Genomic DNA, 14113 nt, shown 5'->3' with positions numbered 1-14113 from the left:
ATGCAGTGTGAATGCCGAGTGCTGAGTGGCCTTGCTGATGTTTGCTGAAGAAGCTAAAACGACTAAAACTACCATCACAGAAGCTAAAAGCTAAAAAGAGCAGAACACTAAATTAAAAAGTGGAATGGAAGCTAAAACCTAAAAGGAGCAAAACCAGAACTAAAAGTTAAAATTAGCATAACTATCTAAAAACTAAAAGGAGCAAAACTGTAGCAGGGCAAAACTATAACTAACAGCTAAAACAATCAAAACTGCAGCTGAATGCTCATATAGGATGAACAGTAGCTAAAAGCCAAAATGAGCAAAACCACAGATACAAGCTGATGTAAGCTAAAAGCTAAAAGAAGCAGAAGAAAACAAAAATAGCATACATATACTTAAGTAGATTTCAGAAAAAAATGTTTTAAAAGCAATTTAAAAGATCTCAATGTATTTTTAGGGAGATCTTTTGTAAATAAAGTTAAATGATTTAAAATGCATGAAAAGTACAAATACTAAAACTCATAGCTCGCTATTTCTGATGGAGCCTAAAATTTTGATATACAAATGGTTAAATTAGCACAAAGTATGTGGAAATAGTTTGATTTAAGAAATGAACAACAGAAACTAATAACAGGAAAAAATAGTTAATGCTGACTCAGCATTAATGATAAACAATGTGTTGTTATCCCTTAACTCAAAGTATGATTGGGATGATTTAAATTCAAAACAGACTCATCTTAAACTGAGATAACCAGGGGATTAAAATGGAGCCGTTTCTTTTTTCAAGATAAGATCTAGTTAAATTAACCAGCACCTTGGATCAGCCGAAACAAACCTATAGGTGAAATGTGTCGTGTTGGGTTTACCCTGACCTCATCTGTCTCCTGTTTTGCAGTTCCACCTCTCACCAGGAGTGGGAACAGTTCACCAAGAGAACAGCCTGGTCTGAGGACTCTGTCATGTAGACCTTGTTCAAAAAGATTTTTTATTGTTTTCAGGAGTCAGACACTTATAGGAAGTCAGGGTAGGTTTTAAACGGAAAGTAAAGAGACAGGAGGCGGTGAGAATGTGAGGTACTTTTTTATTTCAACATTTCAACATGTTATCTTTAGGATTTATTTTACCCCTGACCTTCTGTTTGTTGCTTCTGTCAGGACTGTGGGTGATAAAGAGGGAAAACAAGTCGACTCTCGGGTTGCACACCACCGTCTCCTGTCCTGTAAATGACAAACGACCTGCAGTTGTGCAGGAAATTATCAGACGTCAGCCTGCAGGAGAAAATCCACCGGCTGCACATGGCCATGCTCGTATATACCAGTGACTCAGGAGGGTGAAAATATATGACTGTCTGCAGTATTAGCAGCTCACAATTTTCATCTTGCATTATCCACTTTTTTATCTAACTATTTTTATCATCGTAAAAAGTAATTTAGCTTTGTGAAGAAGTTTATTTCAGTTCTTATTGTTCATATGTACCATAGGAATGTGACACAAATTATTGATTTTTTTTTTTTTTAATTTCCAAAAGGTAAATAAATCGCAACAGAACAGAACTTGTTCACTGACTTCTTGATTAGGAACATTCGGACTAATTTCTTCTTTCAACAAGTTAAGCCTCACCTCAGTGTGTGTGTTTTACTCTCTGCTGCAGAACCCGTCAGACGCCTTTCTAATAGTACTGCACGGAGAATAAATACCTGCTTGTATTTTTTTAACCTTTGGAACACCAAATGTCCTTTTTTTTCATTTTCCCAGAGATGCAGCTTCACAAACAGTTCATCCCCGGTCATTGTTTATTGAAGATTCACCTCTGTAGATGTCGGGGCACATGCAATATTTATTATTTTATGTCCAACTCGGGTTGTGCAACTTTTCCATTCTTTTTCCTACATGATATATGTGCCTCCTCAGCACCTCCTCCACCTCCTCTGCAGAGGAGCACAGGGCAGACTAACAAAACAATAGGTGTCATGGTAATGCACACCTTGTGGCAGAGGGGATTTTACCATGAATCTGGGTGAGTAAACCATCTGAGAGATGTTCTGCAATTCTTTCTGCTGTCAAAGTTCTCCTCATAGGAATATCTGCACTCGATTCGTTTTGCATATATTGCTCACATCTGCACCTTCACGGACTACAGTATGTTTGGTCCTTTCACATAAAGCACGCAGAAAGCAGCTGCATACAACCGTATTCTGACTCGAGGAGTGATTCGTATTCCACACATGACTCAATTTTCATATTTCATCATTTTCTGTTCAGCATCAGGGCATGGCCTCCGGGAGCTGTAGGTCTTATCTCCAATCAGCTTCAAGTGTAGCAATAATATGGAGTTTTGCAAAAGACGAAGCAACTTTGAGATTTTAGGATATCAATATAGAGAAAAAAAATATTTTTCTATCCTGGGCTAAAACTTCCAGATAAACTTTTACAGTAGACGTTCCGTCCTGCTTTCTGTCCACACCCAATAAAACTCTTCTTCCTCTTGACCTCTTCTTGAGTGCACTGTCAATGGGTGAAGATGTGTCCAGACTTATTTTGTACACAATTCTGCAGTTTCTGGGCGAACACCAAGAACATTTTGTTTCATTTGTGGAACAAAACAAAACTGATCAAAAAAAAATCCCTGAAACTAAATTTACCTTCTAGATTTCACGAGCTGAAGGCAAAAACAAAAGCCCTGAAGAGGAACATCTGCATGAGAGTCATGCCAGGATTTATTTTCAGCTTGAAAGTAACATTAGAACATGATAATAATCAGCAACATGCTCATCCTATTATACAAAAAATAAGGTCAGATGGACTGACAATAACGTCCATCTGACCTTCCAAAACACAAAATGGTTCTAACTCAGTCATTATTTTCAAAGTTTGACCAAAACGGCCATAAGTCTTCTTCTAAATCTCTGGCATGAATGGAGGTGGTGATATGCTTCCCTTCAACACTTAATCCTTGTTAAATAAAATGTAAAATCAGTGCTTGGAAGTAACTTTCAGTGATAAATAAAAACAAACTGTAAACACAGAGCTACATTTATCACCTTGTCAAATAAACACAATTTATATTAGAGGCATTTGTTTGGAGTGAAACAGGAAACTTGACTTATTTTATATTCTGACATCGGAAAATGTGGATGCCTCTGATTCTTTGATTCTGGTAAAAAAAAAAGAAGGTTTGGCTTGCAGTCAAGCCAAAGTCCTGATATGACTCCAACTTAAACTTCATGCCGCTGAAGAGGTTTGACACAATAACAAATTAGTAGTGCAGAAAAGACCTGCAAAATTCTAGATATAAGCCGTTTATGTATAAAAGAAAAAAACATGAGGTCAGGAATGAACCAATATATTTATTAAACAATACTTATTCAATATAACAAACACAAATAAAGAGAAGCTATTGCAGAAAATCCTATTTCACTTGGGTCACAAATTGTTGTTAAAACAACATTATCACTTTTTACAGTTTTATAATCTTTGATTTAAGATCTAGACTTCAGACTTTTAGATGTATTAGTAAAATATTTAGCTTACTGCTCAGGTCTAGATTTATATGCAGGAAAGTATGTGACTATACACTGAAAATGGAGTCTGATAGAAAATATGTAACCAAGCTTACAACTTTAGACTATTTCATGTCTTTTTCTTTTAAAATGACCTGCTGCAACATTGTGTAGAAATGTTTCATTATAAGAGAAGGAAAGTGCAGCTTTGACATGATGCATAGTTTAACGGAGCACATTTTTAACAAACGCTTTCAGGCAGAGCCCAGCAGGAGGCAGTGTAAAGACACAGCTGCCACCTCCTGCCAGAGATCCACTTCTGGATATTTGGGATTAGCCAGAAAGCAGTTCACTCTTCACAATGGTCCGACACGGCGTAAGGTCACTCTGCTCACAGGACAGGAAGATCCACCCTCACAGTCCGGTCCATTTACGGTTCTCCTCTGAGTCCTCTCAGCAACAGCTCAGGCTCCTGGATGTTTTAGAGAGATTCATCCAAATACTCGTGCAGCCTCTCTCCTCTGTTGTTGTGCTTGTGTCTCCTGAAAAGAAGTGTTCAATTTAGATCAAACAGCAGTGACAAACTGAGAACAGACTCAAGTAAAAAATGACAATTGTTTTGTCAGCAGACGCAGCCCGGCCTGTCATGTCGCATATTGTGTGGGAGGATGCCATGTCGCATTTTTCTGTTTCACTCTGTACTCTCACTCTTTTCCCCTTGTCTTAACAGTGTGCTTTTCTTTCTCACAGCGTTGGCTTCATCACCAGAGCATAGCCTGAAATGAGATTTGTGCCTGACAAAGTGCATTACTGTACCTCCACAGAAGGAACGCCAGCACTCCTCCACACAGCAGCAGCAGCAGGACGAGACAAACAACAGCCGCCGTCATCCCTCTGCCCTCAGACTTACAAGGTGCTGCCAAGCACACACACACAAAAAAAACAGATAAAAAGGTCAAACAAAGCCAGACATCTGACACGGCTGCTCTAAATGTCCTCAGCAACGAGTCTGCACCCTCAGTAAAATGTGAAGCAGGAGGAAAAAACAAGAAACATCCTAAAATACCCTGACTGTCTTTGGATCATCACGCCTCTCGGCAGATACGAAGAATTGTATTTGTCTCGCCCGTTTAGCAGCTCTGGTAGCAGCAGCAGCAGTGGTGGTGGTAGTGATTTATTGATCACAGTCTGGAAAATCCTTTTTCACTGAAACACTACAGCAGCAACAATACAAGCAACAAAAGTTCAGTCAGGATACAGACTCAGACAGACGCAAGATGTCTGAAAACCCACCACTGAGCTCAATTTAAACAATTGATTTTATTCTCTTATATGCTGATATTTTTATTCAGATTGCAAAAGAAGCACTTGGAAATGTACGAGTCTCCAAAAATATCTGACTCATTCTGTTTTTATATGTTTTGTGTATAGAGTAGGTTTCAGACGTTTTCTGAATGAAAATTAGAAATTTGAAAATGCTAAAAAAAATGAAATTTATTAGTTGTAGATGTACATTCAGTGATCACTTTCAGCATTTTTTAAAATTAAAATTCATCCAGTAGTTCATGAGATATTTTGGTAACAGACGCAGGTATACACACACACACACACACACACACACACAGGCTCAGGTATGTTTATTATCTTTGCCACCTATAAAAACTTTATTTTATAATTTCAGACTGCAAATACCCCTCTCCAAACCCAGTAATCTTCAGAAGGTTTCTGGTCACTCAGGTCATACACTGAACAGTGTTAATTCTCCCCCATTGTTGTTTTGTGTTGACCTTTGACCTTTGAAGGTAATGCGTTTCATCTCTGGAGCTGCAGAGTGCCCCGATAAAGTCAGCAGCTTATTTCTGACAGATGTTTGGTCTAAAAGAGAAGGAAGAGGAAACGTTGCCTTGAGGGAGGTCAAAGGTCACACAACACAATGAACTCAAAGCATTTCTTTTCTTGTTATCGTTTCAACAAAATATAAAAAATGGCCTTCTAAGAATCAACATTTGGTAATCTTGTTACATGATACAACTCGCCTATTATTTTATAGCTTTTTAAATGTGTCTGTCTGTTAGCAAAATATCTCATGAATCACTGGATGAGTTTTATTGAATAAATTATTGGATGTACATCTATGCCTGACTAGCTTTTGAAGTCAGCTCCAACCAAGATGGCTGCCACAGCTTATTGAGTTTCGCAGACACAAAAATGGTCAAACTCAATCTGTTTCACAGATATTAAACTAAAACATGATCTTTTAGTAGTTGAGAGTCATCTCCAACACACAATGTGAGTGCTAACAGATTGCATAAAATCTTATAGTCTTTTGTGTAACTTGAGCACGTTCACATTTAACTTGTCTGTACTGTAAGTTGATTCGTGTACATCGTTCCTGTTTAATTAAATAAATCAAACAATGTAAAATCGAAATCAACATGTAATGTTCTGCATTGCTTAGCTTCATTACATGCGTCCATTTTTATTGTATTTTTAATATAGTGGGGTTATTTTTGTGAAACGATCACAGAAAGGAGCATTTAAGAGTTTTATCGTACAAATAAATCCATATCTGAATCCTGGAGGATTTGGTGGAGTTATTCAGAGGAAAGTTTTCAACCTGTTTTATGTTTTGCTGCAAAAGCAGACTGAAAATGAGTCAATACATCTGAGAAGGGAGGATACTCATTGGTGGTTTTACCACTTCAGCTAATGCCTTTCATTTTATGCTTCCACCACTGAGATAAAAGTACTGATGAGTGCTGTAAACTGCATTTACGGCGTTAGAACACTATTAATGTTTATGTAAAATGGCACACAGAAGTCTCAGACTGAACGTTAGTTACTTGCAGCGTAGGTGTCTGAACTGTGGCCCAGCTTGTTGCTAACCACGCAGGTGAAGTGGCCACAAATGGGACTCATGGTCACAAACAACGTTGTCCCGTCTCTGGAGACTCTCCCCACCGTCTGGGTGATGACGGCTCTCTCGTGGAGCCAGCTGAAGCTGGGGTCAGTCCCCCACGCCTCGCCACAAACCAGCGAGGAGTGGGACACGTTGATGCTGACGGAGACATGATGGACTGCCTCTGCAAAGACAGATGAACAGACATGAGGTCAAATATGGAGAGAGGTATGAGAGCTGGATAGAAACAAGAGGGAGATAAAGGGCTCAGCTGTAGGCTTCTGTCTGTTATAAAACAAGAATAATGGTACATGGCTGTCTAAGAGGGTCCAAGACAAAGAACCTTGAGAGACATTTAATGCTGTCAGGAGAAGCTGGCTCAGGTTCAGAGACAATAATGGGATCAGAGAGTGAGGTATTAAGTTGGAAAATGGGATGACGGAAAACACTGGAAGCTGAGAGAGAAGATGTAAAGAGTGGAGCTGATGAATTGATCCTGTTGGAGCCAAAAGAGCTGGAAAAAAAGCAGGAAAGCAGACAGCCACAATGAGACAGAAATCATCCGGAGAGACAAAAACAAAAGGGAAGAACAGAAGAATAAAGCCTTTAGGCAAATTTAATTTCAAGTGTTACATTATTAAATGAGAAATACACCTTCAGAAGAAAACAATGTGCACTGAAGTGAAATTAAAGAATATTTATAACACTTACAATAATGTTGAATTTGAAATGGGGAAAAGCCAGAACACATCAGCCGATATACTTGAAACATTTTTGCTTTTATGTCATTATTCAGTGTGATTTATGAGCGGGGACAGAATTTTTTGTTTAAATAAACTGCTGTTGCAACCCGCTGAAAATGTTGCAAGAAAGCAGCATTTATATCCATATTTCCTCATTACAACTATCTGCTGCCCTTTAAGAGCCCCAGCATCGTGTGACCTTTCTGCAGATGCTTTGAGAAGAAAACATTCATTGGGGCGCGACTAACAGTTTAGAATTTATTAATCCTTGTTTTTGCAAATCACATAGTTTCCAGTTTGAAAAATTACCAAATCGATTTACCCTCGGGGGATAAACGAAAAATTGTTTTGACCTTGAAACCTTAGCTTCACAGAAACCATGTTGATGTCTTTCAGTTATTTATTTTGTCAGAAAAACTAAAAAAACTCTAAGTATTTAATCAAAAAGTGTTGTGAAAAGTGCATTCTGACCTTCAGCATCTTTTACCAAGTTAACAACAAATAAACAATAAAGTAAAATTATTAAAAACTCAAAGTCAAAATTTTCATTAAAAAATGCACCAATTTGACATTTTTAAAAGTAAAACCAATTCACACTGTGCAATGAAAAGAAATCTCAAAAAAAGGAAAGCTGACTTTATTTTAAACAGGTCTGATCTTTAGCTGTAAACTGTGTATTTAAGGGTCTTGACACAAGGCTGTGGGAAGTAGGGGCTCGGAGGGTGCTGCAGCAGTTTTAGATTAAGAGCTTTAGTTCACCATATGTTAAGAAATGATCGACTTATAGCTTCTTTTGGTCAAACCTTAAAAATATGCTCATTATTATGCAATAATGCTGTATCTTGTGTGATCTCAGATGGTCTGTCAGCGCTCGGTGTACGTGCTGTGAACGACTCTCAGCTACTACCACCACAAAATTTGCCCAGCCACTGTAAATGTGACTAAGTTATAGACATTTGTCAATTAACTGTGACAACCATTTTGAATTGAGGTAACTTCAAAAGTCGATCAGCTGTCGATCTACAGCCAATACTGACTTTCTGAGAGTTTCGTTGAAATCAAGTGTTTCATGAGATATTTTACTAACAGCTACTATCATACCAAATATTAGCTCAATATGTGTAAAATTGGCCAGATTGTCAGCGAACCTAATCTGGGTTGACTTCAAAAGTTAATCAGTTGCAGATGTTTGTCCCATGATTACTTTCTGAAAGTTTCATTAAAATCTGCCCAGTGGTTTATCAGTTACTTTGCTTTCATTAATATTTTCATAGTATTGGGTTGAATACATCTGGTATACAAACAAGCACTGTTAATATATGTATATCTGTGTGCAAAATTTTACAACAGCTTAAAACCCACGAAACAAGTGAGCAGATTAGCACTAGGCGTGTAATTCACAGTAACATCTCTGACGTGCCGCTCATCTTACTGTACCGTATTCCCTGACGATGCAGCGTGCAGTGGTATTGGCTCCTGTGCGATCTGTCACAATCACAGAATACTCTCCGCTGTCTGCTCTGCTGTATCCATTAATCTGAAGTGTCGTCTCCTGCTGCTCCATGTTCACACGGACGTTTGGCCTCGTACCAGCGCACTTCATGCTGCTGCCGGAGCATGTGGCCAGCGTCACCATCACCGGATCAAATCCAGTTTCAGGCTCTCGTTCCCAGGTTACCATGGAGATCTCTTCTTGGGGCTCTGTCTTGATCCAGGCTTTGAGGTCCAGCCTGGAGCCAGGGATTACATGCACAGGCTGCTTGTTGGTGATGTGCACCAACATACACCACAACCTGCACGGCACTGAGGACAAAGATTGGACCACTTGTTACATTTTTACACTAGAGTTTTCACAGAATCTAGATCAAATAAAACAAACTTGTCATCAACATACAACATATATGTTTCAATACCCATTAAGTGGCTGCTTTCTTTCAAATAATGCCAAGTAATGATTTATGAAGCATGTCAGTGGTGCCTAATATGATATTCATCAAACCACATCAGTATCTTTAAGTCTGCGTCAAAGCCTGCTAAGCTTGTGTACATGTACCTCAAGAGCTATTAATCATGTGTCTTAAGTTGACTGGCGGAGCATAGAGGAAGTAAATATTGCAAGTGAGGTTATTATTGCAAGAAGCCGTTTACCAGAAGACTTGTGTTTTCGTAAGAGTGCAACATCTAAAGGCTGGTGCCTCTGTGTGGTCTGACAGAATGAAAATGTGCCGCTGTCCGATTCTGCCTTCATCTGTGTGTCCCTTCGTCTGAACCGGTAACAAAATAGCTCATGAATCACCAAACTGATTTTAATGAAGCTTTCAGAAAGTTATCATTGGTTTGACATCGAGAGCTGGTTAACTTTTGGAGTCAACCTAATACAAGATGGACGCCACAGCAAAGAAACTTTAGCAAACACAGGAATGGCTGTATCTCAGTTAGATTTACAGACACTGACACCCAACATACTCTTAACTCGAATTGATGAAGTTAGAGCTGGGTGGATTTCAATGAAACTCTCTTATAGAAACATCTATAACTAATAATCTTTTGGAGTCAATCACAGTCAAGATGGATGCCACAGGTAATCAACATTCACCAACACAAATAGCTATACATCAGTGTTTTTTTTGTTTTGTTTTTTTACTGACTTTAAGCTAAAATTAGTTGTTGTGGTAGCTGGCAGTCATTCACAACACATACTCTAACAGATCCTGCAAGATCATACAATATATTACAATTTCCCATGACACTGTGCATAATGTTAAACAACTATAACTCCAATTTCTCACCATAAGATGAGTTTAGTCTAAAACTGGCATGAAAGGTAGTGTGCAATATGTATTCCTTCAATGAATGATTGGACTTTAACTTTAAATGCAAGAAGAAATGTAAGAAATTAGCAAAAATCTAAAAAAAATGTTTAGTTTGGTCTCTGTTGGCGCAGGATGTTTTGTTTTTTCTCTATTAATGATTAGTATGGACGTTACAGCAAAAAGCCTTACACAGGAGTAACAATAGGGCAGCTTTCCAGCACAGGAAACACTGCAGATCCATAATGCCTGCTGGTGTAAAGAAAGCACAGAAAGACGAATTTGTCCACAACTTCAGTGGTGGCAGCAGCAGGTCACCATTTCCTCTGTACTCAGGCAGCAGGGGGTCACTGCAGCATGAATAATAACATCACCTCTAGAGAAAAACACAAAACTAAAATGAGAGCAAAGAAACAATTAAAGCAGCATGTGTCACTCTAAGAAATGAAGTTCCAGTGTTTAGAGAATCCTTTTTCCTCTCCCTGAATTTATTTGTGATGTATCCAAAAAGCAACAAAAACAACAGCCTTGCAGAATGCACAAAAATCAGAAGTTGGAGCCAAACGGAAAAGTATCTGCTGCCAAAACTTAATAACAAAAGAAAAGTTAAATAGAATTTCTCCAGCACAAAACGGGGTGAGAAAACGCAGATAACCACACAGGAACACAACCTGCATGCATTAAATGTATTCTGCAATTTGTCTCGTTCTTTAACCTACAGTTATAGAAGCAGTCAGAGTGAGATTCACCTACCGGAGCAATGCTGAGACAAATGAAAAAAAGCAGAACCAGTTTTCTACTCTGTGTTGTCAGAGTTTAAAAGGCAGCAGAGTTCAGTGTCCAAATAGATGTCTGGCTCTAAACCAATTGACACCTCCGAAGCACTTTTCATGGCATTATCGGAAATAGTTTCAAAGCAGAGTAAAGTAAAAGTACATTTTTTGACCTCCTCTCCTCTGTGAGGTCTTTTCTGGTCAGGTCCAAACAGAGTGTGAGCGTCTCAAAGTAGGCGTCACTTGTTTTGCGAGCCGTTTCCTGCTTCTGTACACTCAGCCTTCCTGTACTTTCTATACTTGTTTCTGCTTTGTCTTTTTAACAAATGAACTCTCTGTTGTCCTCCTTCCACTGCGCCTTCTCTCTTCTCTGACCTGTGTTTAAGGCTCTGCTCCCAAGCGTTTACGCTCCCCCAACAATGCAACAAGTTCAACTCTGGACGTTCATGCATGTTTTGTTGTACTGTTTGTAAACAGATATATAATGCAATGGCATTTTTCTTATGAAATGGGTTTTGTACTCTGTGCTTCTTATCCGCAGACACAATACAATGTTATGGCTTTGCATTGTAAAGAGGAGGTAATACAGTACTTGATTTTCTCCATTCTTGTTTTTTCCAATAATTGTTTCTAGCCTGCAACTGAGAAACACTTTCAAGCACGTAAAGGGGAAGGCCAACAAGTTTCCCTGGGAAAGTTATTTTATTTTCGAATGGTTGGTTAGGCTGGTCGTTACAAACGAGATAATGAGATAAAACTGAAAGCTCAACCAAAGCTAAACAAACTTTCAAATGGGATTGTCTTCTCAACTATACATATTTGTTATGCAACTAAAACAGTGAACCACTTATTTAAATATTAGAAATGCTGTTTCTGCCATCAGAAAGGCACAACCTGGGGCACAGGTACAATAGAACCATTTTGAACATGATTACATGACTCCAATTCTGAAAAAGTTGGGACGTTGTGTAAAATGTAACAAAAAAAAAAAAAAAACTTAGAGAAGCAGGCTTTTGAATTGTATGCTGATAATGGGCCAAATGGTGCCCATTGTCTTTAGTATGGAATGAAAAGCATTCATGATTTTCAAAAACAATTTCAAATTTAAATTCATCTGACTGCAGAGCAGTTTTCCACTTCACCTCAGTCCATTTTAGATGAGCTGTGGCCCAGAGAAGATTGTGGCAGTTTTCTATTCATTTGTGACTTCATCTTTGTATGATAGAGCTTTAAGCAGCATTAATGGATGACACGGTGAACTGTTTTTACAGACAGTGATTTGTGGAAGTGTTCCTGAGCCCATCCTGAATAGATCAGACCTGTTTTTAATTAAATGAACCCTGAGAGCCCAAAGATAACAGCATTCAATGTTGACTTTTGGCCTCAGAGATTTCTGTTGATGATATTATGAACTGTAGATGATGGAATAATGAATGTCTTACAAATTTTTCTTTGAGGAACATTATTCTGAACTTTTCTACTTTTAGAGAAAGCTATCACAGACTGGTGAACTTTTGCCCATCTCTTCTGAGAGATTCAGCCTCTCTAACATTCTCTCTTACTGACCTTTTATCAATTAACCTAATTATTTTTATTTCTCCAGCTGATCCTTATTGGCACCACTTATTTTCCCAGTCTTTAGTTGCCCCTGTCTTTGCTTTTATGTTGCTTCCATAAATTTCAAAATTACCTAATTTTCCTCCCAAAAAGTGCTGGCCTAGTTTCTAGAAAATTGTACTATGTTCCACTGTGAATGAAATATGGATTTAGGAGATTTGCAAATCATTGCATTCGGTTTTTCTTTGCGTTTTACACAACTTTTTCAGAATTGGGGTTGTAAATCTTTACATATTACTAAAAGGATTTATGAATAATCATGGGAATTACAGCTGTGGATCCCACAGAGTTCTTTGTCCATAGAGAAGTGCTGCTAGCTGGAATTATCCAGTGGGTGGTACTAATCTAACAGCTAAAATATAATCAACTCTTTGAGTCTTCATATGAGCAGAGATCATAAATACCCTCCTGTTTCCACATGCATATTGAAGAGTGTTCAGGTTTTAGCTCACATTAACAGATCATGGCAGAAGCGAGCAGGTTATTTATGGTTATTTATGAATTTTCCAATATTTAAGAAAACACATAGTTGAGTTTATAAATATGACTTGTATTAAGCAGTTTCTATGAGACAAATATGTGTGGGCTCTTTAAGAGAACAGGTGTATTGTTTACAGGTAATAATGCTGAAACAGGAAGTAGTCATGTTATTAACACAAACAACCAAAGCCTTGTTTCAGTTCAATGAAGGTTAGGAAAGAAGGAAAAGCTTCACTTACAGCTGACTCCTCTTAATCTTAAAGAGTCTGGTTATTTTTAGAAAATGTTTGTTTGTTCACTAAACTAAAAATACCTTAAAAAAATAAATTTGATTGGAGGTATTTTGTATGTGATACTGACACCTTTCTTCTTCACTCTCTGTTTTCTGTTTAGTTCTACCATCTGCCAACCCGGTATCTATCCAGGTCCAGACAGACCCGGTACTGACTCAGACACTGACTGTTCCCAGTGAAGACCGTCTACAAGTCTCAGGTCCTGGTCATGACTTGGAAACATGAAGGAGTCCCTCTGGGTTTTCAGGCTGGAGGATCCTACGTTCTGAACGCTTTGGAACAATTTTAGAGCAGAATCATCGTCACAAATCAGAGGCGCTCAGGTCCAGGAACCTCACAACTCCAGATCCATACAACTCAGAGTAAAAAGATGAATGTTATAAAAACTCCAACTGTCTGATTTCTAATACTTTTGGGTTTCAGTGTGATTTTTTTTCTGTGATTTAAAAATAAAAAAATTGATTGATTTTGTTTGTTTCTAAGAGGTCTGTCTTTTACTGTATTTTGTACCTCCTTATAGTTTTTTTTTCCTTTGCTGTTTCTGACGTGTTGCACTTTGGTTAACGATAACTGTTGTTTTAAATGGGATTAATTAATAAACTTGACTTGACTTGAAGGGAACAAGGAGGAGGAAGTGGAAGGAATCCAAAGTGAGGGTTATGGCTGTGGTTTTAATGAAGCAGTGATTTTTAGGGTGGACAAATAAGTGAGTAATAAAAAAAACCTCCTGTTTCCATGTTACCGTGGAGATCTTCTTTTTGGGATCCTTATAGATCCAGGCTTTAAGAACCTGGATCATTTGTCATAACTATTTAATGCCTTTTTATAGACTATTTTTACTCAGCTGACCAGGATGATCAGATTTTTGTAAAACATTGGCAATGTAATCAAATAAAACAAACAAAAAAAGACTCAAAGTGTCAATCTCTTTACTCTATATATCTAAAGATACGTGGCTTATGGCTGCTTTCTGTCAAATAATGCCAAGCAATGATTTATGGTGCATGTCAGCAGTG

At 38.1% G+C, this 14113-nt stretch overlaps 1 protein-coding gene across 3 annotated transcripts; it reads right to left on the bottom strand.

Moving 5' to 3' along the window:
- Positions 1 to 3309: 3309 nt before the first annotated feature.
- si:dkeyp-97a10.2 lies at positions 3310 to 10964 on the bottom strand. Of its 3 annotated transcripts, none has more exons than XM_037980582.1 (6): positions 10881 to 10964; positions 10127 to 10310; positions 8562 to 8927; positions 6326 to 6565; positions 4299 to 4398; positions 3310 to 4024 (listed from the first exon to the last, which is right to left on the bottom strand). In XM_037980582.1, exons 2-6 carry the CDS (start codon positions 10176 to 10178, stop codon positions 3964 to 3966), a joined length of 819 nt encoding a protein of 272 aa, XP_037836510.1. In that variant the 5' UTR covers positions 10179 to 10310; positions 10881 to 10964; the 3' UTR covers positions 3310 to 3963. The 3 variants fall into 3 exon arrangements, with proteins under 3 accessions (XP_037836510.1, XP_017279194.1, XP_017279196.1); XM_017423705.3 differs by having other exon boundaries at positions 10688 to 10944; XM_017423707.3 differs by lacking the exon at positions 10127 to 10310 and having other exon boundaries at positions 10688 to 10944.
- Between the last annotated feature and the right edge of the window lie 3149 nt (positions 10965 to 14113).

Source organism: Kryptolebias marmoratus, linkage group LG16 (genome assembly GCF_001649575.2).
Source record: "Kryptolebias marmoratus isolate JLee-2015 linkage group LG16, ASM164957v2, whole genome shotgun sequence".
Lineage (NCBI taxonomy): Eukaryota > Metazoa > Chordata > Actinopteri > Cyprinodontiformes > Rivulidae > Kryptolebias > Kryptolebias marmoratus.
The sequence above is the reverse complement of the archived record's forward strand: the minus strand, read 5'-3'. Positions and strand labels throughout refer to the sequence as shown.

Coding starts and splice junctions, on each gene's coding strand:
- si:dkeyp-97a10.2 (XM_037980582.1), bottom strand. CDS start 10,178: ATGGATCTGCAGTGTTTCCTGTGCTGGAAAGCTGCCCTATTGTTACTC. Junction 8,928..10,126: donor TGCCCTATTGTTACTCCTGT/GTAAGGCTTTTT, acceptor CTTTGTCCTCAG/TGCCGTGCAGGTTGTGGTGT. Junction 6,566..8,561: donor CTGCATCGTCAGGGAATACG/GTACAGTAAGAT, acceptor CTGTCTTTGCAG/AGGCAGTCCATCATGTCTCC.